General features: G+C 43.5%; 2 protein-coding genes across 2 annotated transcripts in view; both read right to left on the reverse strand.

The window, feature by feature from the left end:
* nxn (nucleoredoxin) overlaps nt 1–9,279 on the reverse strand; it is a 38,612-nt gene extending 29,333 nt beyond the window's left edge. Inside the window, exon 1 of the mRNA XM_029170411.3 lies at nt 8,687–9,279. Coding sequence (XP_029026244.1) covers nt 8,687–8,995 — 309 coding nt within the window. The 5' untranslated portion in view covers nt 8,996–9,279. The remainder of the gene's footprint in view (nt 1–8,686) is intronic.
* Nucleotides 9,280–10,753: 1,474 nt separating this feature from the next.
* txndc17 (thioredoxin domain containing 17) lies at nt 10,754–12,438 on the reverse strand. The gene is made up of 4 exons (XM_029171843.3): nt 12,175–12,438; nt 11,991–12,072; nt 11,076–11,151; nt 10,754–10,959 (listed from the first exon to the last, which is right to left on the reverse strand). The coding sequence occupies exons 1-4, from the start codon at nt 12,317–12,319 to the stop codon at nt 10,891–10,893; spliced, it is 372 nt and encodes a 123-aa protein (XP_029027676.1). The 5' UTR covers nt 12,320–12,438; the 3' UTR covers nt 10,754–10,890.
* Between the last annotated feature and the right edge of the window lie 423 nt (nt 12,439–12,861).

Genomic DNA, 12,861 nt, shown 5'->3' on the forward strand with positions numbered 1-12,861 from the left:
ACAGCTCACATTAGGAACATGCCTCCACCCTCGGTTTTGTTTTCGTTAAGAGGATTCCTCATGTCCCCGTCGGCCGCTGCCGCTTCAAGAGGTCCAACGGATGTTTCCCTGAGCCTTTCAGACGGCGAACATCTGGAGCGGCGAAGCACAGACAGGAAGATGCCTTTCTTCCTCCAGAGCTGCGGCCACACCGCGAACTCTGACACGCTGCACCCCGTGGGCCTGGTTCCTCTCGTAGGAGGAAAACACGAAATCTGTCACATTTTCATTTGCAAAAATAATCCCGTAGTTATCTTCTCAGCTCTTGGTCTATTAAAAACGTGCATACCACTGGCGCTGGCTGCACACTGTAATTATGATGAAAAGCGAGAAGGGCACAAGGTAGAAAGACTTGGCAGAAACGCTGACATTCCTTACGTGGAGCCTTTATTTGGGCATTTCTTCTGCTTCACTGAATGTGCACAGATGACTCTAAAAAAGGTATTTTATGACATGATGAAGTCCACTCCACCTGTAGAACACGCCGCCTAACTGACCACCACAGACTGGAACCTGTTGGAGCAGAACCTGCTACCTTTGGACATGATGAGCACAGCTGCTGCTTCCACCAGCCCAGAATGAGCGGGTGGAGAGTGACATGCTGGTGAGCAGTGGAAAGGAGGCTTGAGGATTTTTTCTTCTTTTGGCCAGTGTTCATCCACTCGGGCTCCTGAATCAATTTAACGCTTCACAAGCTACAAGCTGTAGCTACAGCTCATTTTCTTCAGAGAACAAAAGCATAAAAGCCACAAGCCTCAAATCCATGTAAATCTGATGTGTCTCACGATTTCCAACTCTTAAACCTCCCCTTAATGAGTCCCCGTGATGGAATGTGAAAATGATCACAACACAATTTGGCACAGGCCAGAACTCAATCCCCACATTGCTGAACTGATAACCAATGTCCATATTTTTTTGTTTTTTTACACAGTTAACCTGAGTAAAAACACGTTAAATGCTAAATAACTGAGCAGGAAATGAGCAGGACACGCTAAAATTCAGCCGTAATGTAAAATGCTCCCAATCCTATTATTTTGGATTATGCTATGCAATATAATGCACCAAGGCAATACTGAAAGAGGTTGATGATAATTTGCTTCTTCTTTGTATTATGTTTAATGTCAATAAACATATTTGCATGATGTTTAGTGTTGAGAGAGAGATAGAGACACAGAGAGCAACAGTTAGTTTGATGTTGCATCCTCTGACTGTTCTTTCTCCTTCAGTACAGAAAGCAGCACCAATCATCCTCTATCACAACACTGAGTGAACAATGTGCCGGACAAGAAGATGCCGACCACCACTCTCAGCGCGGCTAATCTTTCTTTGAGGCCGCGGCGTCTCTAATTGTCCAGACGCTCGCGTCCGTCGGCCGCTCTCGTCCCTGACTCAAAAGACGAGACCTTTCGTGCTCCTTACAACCAGCTTAGGCTGATGAACCCTTTCATTCGACATGGCCGTGGGAAGAAAGACTAATAAAAACAGCGATTAGCCCCCGACACAGAGGCAGACCTCAGTCACAGGGCAGCCTCAGCAGGGGGCCCACTCTGGGCCGACAAAAATGTGCGAGGACTGCTGTGAAACCTGCCGACTAGAGGATGCGGAGTACATTACGAATGGATGCCGTAGGGATTCTAATGGAACAAAGACGAGGCTCGTCCAATTTCAAAATAAGATGCAGCAAAAGATGACGACAGAAAACATAATAATCTAATTTGAGCAGGAATCCAAGAACTGCGCTTCAATCACCCTGACTGATAAAATCCTCTATGCTTCCTGTTAGTGCTACCCTGCCTTCATGAGCCTTCCCTCTAATTTCTCCCCATGCTGCAGACAGCAACATTGCCAATACGTCCATATGGGCCTGGATCAGTGCATCGTCTGGACCCACTGTTGAAGCACATTATGCATAATCCATGTGTTTCTCAGCAGCAAGGTCAGGCCCAGGGTTTGTTTACTTTCCTTGGAGCTGAAGTGACCAAATAAGACTTAAACATTAACCCTATTCTGTCCTGTTATTTAGTTATATTGTAACCAACATAAAACACTGAATTTAGCCTGAAGCCTATTGGGCTTCTGAAAACGGTTACATACCCTCACTTCAATCATTACGACTGCTTTTGCTAAAGAACAAGACTCACTTAAGCAAAAGCTGCCATGTTGCCGCACCATTGTTTATGCCATAGTCCAGATAAGACGCCAGCTAGCACAGCTGCCCTGCTCTCGCTTGAACAGGACAGTCGGTGGTTGTGGGTATGGAGACTTGTACGGTCTACATCAGGGGCAGGCGGCCCTGGTCCTCGACAGCCACTGTCCTCCACCTGCAACTCCTGGTTGGCAGAAGGGTAAGACAACCAGAGTTCTGGACTCGGCTTGGCGAATGTGTACATTTACTTCCATGTCTGTAACCTGAGCAGTGTTGTGTTTTGGATGCATCATCAGGCTCCACATTCCAAATTAAGACCATGGCTGTTTATGCCAAAACAAAAGATAATTGGCTGCAGCTAAACATCAATAATCAGAATAAATAACATGAACAGGTAAGATGCTCTACACGCGTAAAGACGCAGGTTTGCAGAAAAAGTGACCCTCGCACTAACGCAATGTTACCACTGGCTCATCACTGTTTATGGGAGACACGGCAGCTACACTCACCCAGATTAGCTTGGCCGCCGCTGACCTTGAGTAATGGCTCACAAATGCATTCTAGCAAATCATATGCTTGGCCACAAACACACACACACTGACAAACACCTAGGGGGAATATCAACATATCCATTTGTTCGGGTAGATATGATGTATAATTATGTGGGGAGTGAATTGTTGCGGCGCCAAATAACACAGGCACAATAAACCCAGTGAACCTGGCTGCAGATGCTTTGGAATATTTAAATTAATAAATCATAATAGAAAAACGTTAAATGTTCCAAATTCAAGTATGCATAATGTGCATTCTCCTGGAGAAGCAGGAGTCTGCCAGGAACGGATTCCAGGGAACTCTCGTGTTATTGCAGAAATAATGAGCAAACTACAGGCCATCAGATCTGCTTCCCCTTAAATTTTCTCCACTTTCCCTTAACACCACGCACCAACCGCACAAGGACGGCATTTAAATTAGCAACACAATTCTTGAGTTGCAGAGCTTCAACAAAAAAAAAAAAAAGGGGAGAGTGTGTTTGAGGATGCTCACTTATGGACTTCTTCGTTCTTTCTGCCACCATTGAAACTCTTAACCTGCCACTGAACCGCACCATGAAGATGGAAAGAGCTGATTCACGGCTCTGACCGTATGAGACACCGCCTCGTTATCCTGCAGGAGATCAACCGTGCTCCTTAAACGCAGCGTCTGCCGCGGCGCGAGGAGAGGGTCCACCATCAGAAGCACCCAATGTCTGAGCTCACGTGTCACGTGTTCCTGCCTTCCTTTTTTTACATGAACGATTTGAGTGCGGCTTCTTTCGTCGAGTTTCAAGAACTTTCGCGCTGCTCTACTGGACAACATCTGTCCCCTGCAGCCTAGTGACAGGCATTGGCAGGTGCTGACGGGCTGTCATAGTATGCAACTAATCACTACCATCATCACTCGGGAAGTGATGCACTGGGAACATTGGCCAAACTACCTTGACAATTGGTATATTTCCTTTTTCGGCAAGCTAAGATGATTCATATTTTATATATATGTTGAATTACTCTTATTACTCAGATTACTCTATCTTACTGTATGTTACCAGTGCCATGTTCAACAGCTGGAGTTTAGTGTGCCGTGATGCAGACGTACACGTGGATGAACACACCAGAGTGAAGGAGTTTCCACACTGGGAGACGGTGGCGGTCGCGTGGAAGGGGAAGGGTTATCGTTATCAAGGGGAAACTTGTCACGCCAGAAATGTCCACGCTATGAATAAATTTACATCAAATTTACCGATCGGGGAGGAATGATTCATTAACCACGAGTGATAAAATTGTTTTAATTCTGTTTAGATGTAGATATCATAAAATCCATCTATCACTGTGGCTCTCCCCCTCATTTACTTAGGGAATGTGATCAGTGGTGATAGTGAGGGGGAAACTGGGCCGTTACCAAGAGCCAACATTCACTCTAGGAGCAATAACAAAAGGAAGATGAAGGACAGCTCTGGATGGCAGGGTGCCCCTGGGGCGCCTGTGCGATTATGGTGGAAGGGGCTGCAGAGCTGCGGTGTGGGGGCAATTAGAGACTGGACTATTGACTGGGGGAGGGTCCAGGCACCACCACCCATCCGTGAAGTGCTCTCAGAGAACATGAGGCCTGCACTTGGATACAGCGGCGAGAAACGTCACGAATGATGGTGTGGTTATTGACTGAAATAACCATCTGCTTTAAACTGCTTTCCGTTCATTAGTACAGCGATGGTGCGCTGGTTTGAACTGGACCCGTTTGGGATGAACTGCCTGTTGTTCTCATTGAGAGCTACTGCAGACAGCGCGGTGAACCCATTTGCTATGTGCATTATCTTTAACGTCACTCCGCGCCGAAAGGTTCCGACTGGAAACCGCGGTCCAGGCGCGGTCCAGCCCGCGGATACAGGGACAAAGAGGAAAAGTCCGTCCCAGGGTTTCATTTCAGTGGCTGCAGCATTAAAGCTATTGTGTGCTGTCGTTTTAGCCGGCAGATAACGGAAGTGGGAACGGATCGAGTTACAAGAGGGAATTGGTTTTACAAGACAGTCGGACTGTTCCCTGGACTCTCACTTAGGTAACCTAAGCTCCTGAACTTCACCTCTGATGAGATCTTCATTGTTGCCTCTCATAATATTACAGGTCCACCAGTAAAGGGAACACAAAGGCCTGTCAAAGAAGGCAGTAACACAAGCCTGCTCTAGTGTGTGGGATGTAACAGTTGGCAATGCCAAACATCCCGAGCCCTCAAACGCACCGTTTCCATGCCCTCTGGGCCCCGAGCGGCTTCGGTGCAGCAGGTGTCTGTAAACATTCTTTACCTAAGCTCTTGTCAAACACGGCGCACGGCAACAAGGCCTCACAGCTGCCAGACAATGGAGCCGTATTCAACTACAGCACTGCAGCCAGGCATGCGGACTGAAGGCCACAGCCGAGGCAGCGGCTCTACAAGGTCAGCCCACCGACACAGAGAGGGAAGTTAAATACCAATGTTCTGTCATGTGCACATGAACAGTAAATGTAGCTGAAACTGATTGAAGGTTTTCATTATTCACTGCCACCCTATACACAATTTATATCTATTGTAGAGATAACTATAGATTTTTATTTTAATTCTATCATACTTTGCTGCATAAGGAACAGCACGTTTTCTAAAATGCTCTTCAGAATGACTAGGCAGAAGACAAAAGCAAGAGTAAAAAGAAAGCTACTGGAGAAAACAAAGCATCTGTCTGTAAACCACACGGCTAAATTAGGACTTTATGACTTGGAAGCTAAAAAGTGGATTAAGACCCCGACGTGGAAACTCGGCTGCACGTTTAGTGGAAATTCTCCTTTGGACTGAGGGATTTATGACTTTAAAGCTAGACAAAGTGTGACTTTAAATTTAGAAATCAATCCCTGTACAACGGTTGAACAGTTTTCTAGTGGGTGGGTGCAAATTCACCAGCTGGCAAATGGATAATGTAGCTGTACTGTCATTAAATTAAAAATATTTATCAAAATAAACAAGCTGTTTTTTTTTTCTTTGAGATTTAAAATGAGGCTACTTTATTTTTGTTCTCCTGCATCTTGGTTCCTAGTTTTCAAGAGCAACACCACACATGCTGTTTATTTACCCTGTGATGATGGTGAGGAGCACGTAGCATTGATCAAAAGGCATCCTCAACCCCTCGCACCCTTGACCAGCAGGACCGGCACCTCTGAGCAGGCAGACCTGCACACGAGCCGCGATCCCCCCTCCCTCTCCTCCTTTGGCCAAGCCGGATGTTCACACCACGAAGGCCAACGCTTGAACTGATTCACCGTCGCCGCTCTGTCCCTCCGGCTGCACAAGTCCACCGAAGACGGTGCCAGTAAGCCACAGCAGCCAGACAGCTGGCCTGCACTGAGCCACAAGCAGACAGTTCTGAGGCCCCCTGTGACACAATAGAGGAGCTTCTGTGTGCTGGCGAGAAAAAAGGACGATCTGACCTCTGGGCTCGTCATACAGAGGAATATGGAGCTGAAAGGAGGACAGTCGACCCGCCAAAATAAAGCAGGAAACCATTTACAGCCTGACTGACCCATGTGTAACAAACTAACAGCCAGTGTATTTACATACACAACCTGAGCAGAGATTGGCCTACGCTCCTCTGTACTCCTTTTAACCGTGGGCATTAACGTTAAAATATCAGAGTACAGCCTCCAGATGCAGGAATACGGCCAAGTCAGTGCAGGACAGAGGGAGGAACGGGAGTCTGAGGGTGACTGAACTAAAGGAGTCTCACGTGCTACCTGAGAGCAAGAGGTGAGAAGGCCACTGGATCTCTGCAAACAAAAAATAACATCTTTTTCCTGTTTATCGTAAACTGAAGCCCCTCTTCAAACTTGTGATGGCCACGTTCCAGCAGTGGAGTCCCCAGATACTTACAGATATTATCACCAGCTACCTCCAAAATGTTTCTGTCCTTCTGTAGCTCTAAAAGCCACTTCATATTAAAACCACAAAAAATTTGAATTTGAGCATTTACACCATGAACTGACAACCTGCCTGTTTGTCCTGGACACAAATCCCCCACACAATAGGCAAATTAGCCCAACGGCGTACAGACGAGAGACGGCATCAGCGCTTTAAATAATGAAGAAACACTTTTAAGGCGTTCGGCTTGTTTGCAGTATTTTGCACACCATTTGGCTACAGCACACGGAGCCAGACAGTTGTAAACGCCAGCGTATAAATCATGCATTAACTAGCGGAGGAAGACGGGGAAATAGGCCGCTCTGCTCGCTTCTCAAGATGTCACATTTGCAGCATAAACGTCCCGACCGAAACACGAGCTGTAACCAGTCAGCAACACAGAGAAAGCCAAAATGAGGCCGAGTAGAAGCTCGAGCCAAAAGCAAAACACAGATCCACAACTGGGTTTTCTCACAAGGCCACAACAGCAGAAAGCCCACACAATGGTCACGTTGACGCATCACATATTCCCCACATGGCAGTTAGGACACAATAACACTGAGCTATGGTGGAGGCTGTGCTCCGCTCCACCCCCCCCACCAGGCAACCCCCCACTACTCAGTCATCCTCAAGCCTTTATTCATGCCTGGACTTCATTATGAAGTGGAACGGAAATCATCATTGGCAATCTAAAAGAATTTACAAGACAATGACTCAGTCCAAGTCACGCCTCACCTACACAGACAACAGCTACGGCAACTGATGAGATGCAGACACGATGTGGGATACGAAAGCATTTTAGGCCACAATGCAGTTATAATCACACAGGAATATTTTTTTATTTACTCATCGTTCTGTTAATATTTTATGAGAAAGATTTCTTCTTAAATACAACCATTCCCTTAAAAAAAATAAATCGAACAACACCTGACAGCCAAAAACAGTGCAGCTGCATTTTACCTTCATGGTTTGTTTCTACAGTTGCACACCGATTTTTAAACAGAAAGAGAGACATGCAGAAGAGCAGACACACAATGCACACAACACTGTGTTCCAGACAATCATTTGCAAATAGAATCTAATAACCACTAAATATAAAGTGGGTTCATGTGATTTCGGTTTGTCAGTAGGATTACAATTTTATGCCCAAGATGTTTTATTGTGTGGCAGCCACATACACGCACAAGAGACAAATTTTCTTTATTATAGTCATTTAAAGCTATGTTGTACTGCAATTAAATTTAAAAAGGAGCTAATTCACTAAAATCTGGTTGATAGAGTAAAATTCCATTAATAGGAAGGAAAAGTACTTGCACCAAATTCCTTAAAACCTGTATACAGAGCTAAAATTATACAAATGCTGAAAAATCCAAACGATGGACTCTAAGTTGTCTGAGCACTAAACTGTTAAGACCATCATAAAATCAGAAGGAGCTACAAATAAGATGATGAGGCCTTCACTGCGCAGGCATCTGTGGACCTGAGATAATATGATGAAAAAGTGCAGTTCTAGAAGGATTCCCAAATTTAAAAATAATCCCTCTGCCATAAGTGGAAAAGGAAAACGTCCAGTCCTGCTGGAACTTGCAAATACAAATCGTTTCATTTGTCCAAAGACAAATGACTCCATCAGTCTACCAGAGTGCACACGTTAAATGTTAAAATGAGAATTGTCACTTCATTTCCCCTTTTTTTAGTGCGGTGCATAATTACAGTGCAGGTGAACTACCTGTTAAATTAAATGCCTGTTTTGACAATATTAAATCTGAAAATCCTGCTGTTTTAAGGTGGACGTGTGCTGTCAGTACCACATCTGGACTTTGTTTCACAAAAACTACAAATATGAAGATGAGACACGTCCAGCTGGCTGTAGGCAGATTTGAGGACATTTTGAACAAAACGATGGAAATCAAGTAACCCGTAGGATTTGAATTAAACCACATACACCTGTGCGCCGGAGGACGCGAGGCAGACGTGGCCTACAGAGGCTTCCCCTGGTTTCCAGTGCAGCACACGGTCCAGCTCTTCAGAGAACACAGCCCATCTTACCTTTTTGTGTCTGTCTTTGAACGGTAGCGCAGGCCATGGCATCTCCTGCAAAAAGTCCTGCCAGTGTTTCTGGTCCTGGTCCGACGAGATGAAGACGATTTCCAGCGTATCCTTGTGCTCGGATGTCTTTTTGAACCTGTTGTAAAACTCGCACAGGCTGCCGTTGAACTGCTTGCACGGCGCGTTCAGGCTGCAGCCGAAGAAGAGCCCGACCAGGGACAGCCTGGCGCTCAGCGACTGCACGTCCACCTCGGCTTTCTCGCTGTTGACGAGCCGCTCCCCGAGCAGACTCACCAGAAACTCCGACATCGCGGCGTTCAGCCCTCGAACACACAACGCTTCCCCTCAGCCGAGGCTGATGTACGTGCGAACCGCTCCGTTCGGGCGACACCCAGCCACTTCCTTCACCTCCCAGTGTGAGCTTTTAGGTGAGCTCCCAGCCCCGGTGCGGCGCGATGCGGTGCGGTGCGTTGCGGGGCGGTGTGCGTCGCCGCTGCTGCCTTCTCCGGTGTGAGCGCTGTGCAGGAATGCGCTCCGCTTAAACTGCCCTGACTGCAACAGCGGCTGCACTCTTTGCCCCTCGAGCTCCCACTTTATTCTGACACGCGGTTTGCGCGATCACAAAGAGCAAGGCCAAGGATCTGATTCGGCGCATTTTCCATGTAATAAAGCAGCAATTAAGAAAAAAATAATTAAAATAAGGTCTGAGTTTAGGTATGTCCATTAATATGTGTCTTATTCAAAATGAAGCATGTGAATTTTAGGTTGCCTTGAAAACGATTATGTATGTTTGATCTATACGTATGTCTGCGTAAAGACTCATTAAACAAGTCAACATTACATTTTAACATTTCTTAGATGGACTGGAATAAATCACTCCATTCCCACATACATGCCGCCCCCTATAGGACTCACATGAGTTGACTGTTGACTAACTTTTGGGATTTGTGCCCAAAGAATTGGCATTTTTCTAGAACCTATCAATTTATACCGAGGTAAATACAAGATACAAAAAATATTTCCTAGTTACACTTTGCTCAAAACACTTTTGGAAACCTTTTTATGGTCAGAAATATTGTAGCTATAAATGTTCTGTAATTGCCCAAAGTTCTCCTCACTATTAAGCCACTTAGCATTAAAACTAAACAAGAGTCTATGTTTTTTCAGCCTATGTTTTGCGGACTGTGTACCTAAGAACCTAACAAAGGTACATTTATTTTCTGGGTGATATTCCATTCACCTCAAGGAAATTTAGTTTAGAAAGATTTCGATCTTTGGACATGTCTACGTTAAAGTTTTTTCTGTTTCTTATATTTATTTTACTCTGCATTTTTTTCTTCATTCATTTATTTTGTATTTCTTTCTGTATTTGACTGGGTGGGTGGTACTAGCCCTAGCCTAAACAGTGATTGGTTACAGGAGCCTCCAAGCCAAAGGACGCTTCCTGGTCTATTCAGAGCGTCCTTCAGTCACCCGCAAATTATTTGAGATAATTAACAAATGAAATAAGCATACTGCTGCTACCGACTACATAAAATTTGTTGTAGATAATCTCGATAAGTCACCGCTGTCAATTAATTAACAGCAACGAACTAAAGTCAGCCGCTACATGGATTTTGTTGCGTGTTATTTCTAGTATTTACGGCACGGGTGCTCGGAGCAACCAAAATAGGCAGTGACCCCTTTGACGTAGAATGCAACGATTATGTGCGATTATTGTCAATAATCATTTATTTAAACGATTATAAATTACAATGGACTAGAAAAACATTTTGTGAACTGAATATAGAAAATATGTATTTCAGAGTAACAGTACTTTGACAATGTGCAGTACTTGAGAATTAGTACTGCTTATATTACTTTCTGAACTACAAGTAGTTTTTCATTTAGATGATACAAATCAAAATCTTTATTTATATGTTATTACGAACTAAAATCACATACAAAAATTGTGATTATATACAAAAATCAATCAAATCAAACAATAATATTGTTACAAAAAGAAAACAACTGTTGTGTAGACTTCATGAATGCTGTGTTTATCATGCAGATATTCCACAAGTAAAGTATTTTACAAGTTGTTTATTTAAAAAGAAAATTACACATTTGGTTGCTGTAGGTCAATCGCATCAAATTATAAAGGCAGATGATTGTTGAAATTAGTAAAGCCATTTTGGATCATTTTTAGTTGAGCGTAGGAAACCTCAATCCTCAGTGAACATCATCCTCACCAGCTCTGCTTTCAGACATTCCTCCTCCACCAACTTCTGAGGCTGAAACAAAACATCTTTGCTTTTAACATGAATATCTTGTTAAAATAACCAACTAAAACGGTTGACATCATGTTTGAAATTAAGGTTATTTTTATGTCGGATGCATTTGTTCTTACTGTTCCATATTTCTGAAGGGTTGGAACTGCAGTCAAGTGCATAGTCTTCTTGAAGTCATTGTTGGGATCCTTCCAGCTAAACCACGAAAAGACATTTATAGCTGGTACAATGCAATGCAAATGTCTTAAATACTGATGTAGGAAGGAATAGGGAAAAAATGAAATTCCCTTATTAGTTCCACAGTGAGGAAATTTGTTCTCTGCATTGAACCATCCCCATGAGCCATGAGCAGTGAGCTGCCACATTGTAGAGCACAGGTGTACTGAGCTACCAGGCCTCAGTTCTCTGCATTTGACCCTACCCCTAGGGAAGCCTTGAGCAGTCATGCTATGGCACCCAGGGAGTTAGCGTGAAGTGTCTTGCTCAAGGACACACCTGGTACCAGAGACACCAGAGATTCTCTACCTACTGAGCTACCAGGCAACACTGTAAAGTATAAATAAACAAATATATGTATAAACAAATAAATGACACTTACCATACCTGTATTACTATAAAGTTGCTCTGAGATATTTGGAAAATCAACTCAAACTACTACAGCTAGTTGGTTTGTTCTCATTCTTTTGGCTTTTACATCATTACATATCATTTATTTCATCTAAAGTCATTATGTTAAAAACACTTTTTTTTGTCTAGAAAGCAAATCCTTTGACACTTGTATTCTGTTACATGCTCAGATGACTGTTAATGTCAAATGCTAATACGCGTCTACAGCAATAAATATAAAGTAGTACTCTTTATGAGTTTTTGCGTTTTGGTCATTTGTCAGCAATGCACATACTGTAGAACATTAACTACAGACAATGTGTGACTGCTCTGTAATAATGGAAAAAAAACTGTTTAGTCTATTAAGCTAAATGGTCATAGCTGTCATATGGGTGACTTTGCTGAATAAAAAAGAGCAAAATACTGACTAGGCTCTTTCTCCAACTTGACAGTAGATGAAGACAGAGCCCTCTGGAAGATGAGCCAGCTCTCCTTTTACAACAGGCTCAGCTGAAAGGAAAGAGGTGAATGAAAACATGGCAATATCAAACAATGAGAAGCTTATGTTACATGATCAACTATGGTATAGTGCTATATACCGTACGAGGTTACCTTTCACGCAATCTGGACACCAACTCTTTCCTTGTGCGTCTTTATCACCAGAGAAATAGACAAAAATGTCCTTTCCTTGTCTCTCACTAACAGCTTTACAGAACTCATCATAGCCTCGCACGTTTACTTGTTCATATTGAGCCATGATTTACAAAGAGGAGCGGTCAAAATGCACTGGTTGAAGCACAACTGTGAGGTTCTGTCAGGAGTTAACAGAAAAGCAGCTGGTACATGTACTCTGGCTACACTACTCCACTTCCGGTCCCTGCTAAGTTTCTTAAAGTGACAGTAAACGTTTAATCTTATTTTGTCAACGTGAAGTTATACATTATTTAAAATGAGATACGAAGTTTGTAATATATAAAATGTTTATGTTGGGTATGTAAAGGCTACAAAGTCAATCTGCCTACGTCCTGTAGATTAGAATGCAGCACTTTTTTTATTTATTTAAACAAAAACAGTTTACGTTTACAGTTATTCGCCATTATAATTCAGACGTAGGCGCATAATGTATTTGTGGATCAATAAAATGCAGCTGTTCTAGCCTTTAACTCCATTTTGGCGTTATTAAGACTCGTATGTCGAGATAATATTTGTCTGCTTTTACGACCCGTAGCTGATGTGTTCACGCCAGTCGAAATGAATTCCCAGACTTTGTGAATTAATACTATTACTAACGTATTGTCC

This window comes from Betta splendens, chromosome 13, assembly GCF_900634795.4.
Source record: "Betta splendens chromosome 13, fBetSpl5.4, whole genome shotgun sequence".
In the NCBI taxonomy this organism is placed as follows: domain Eukaryota; kingdom Metazoa; phylum Chordata; class Actinopteri; order Anabantiformes; family Osphronemidae; genus Betta; species Betta splendens.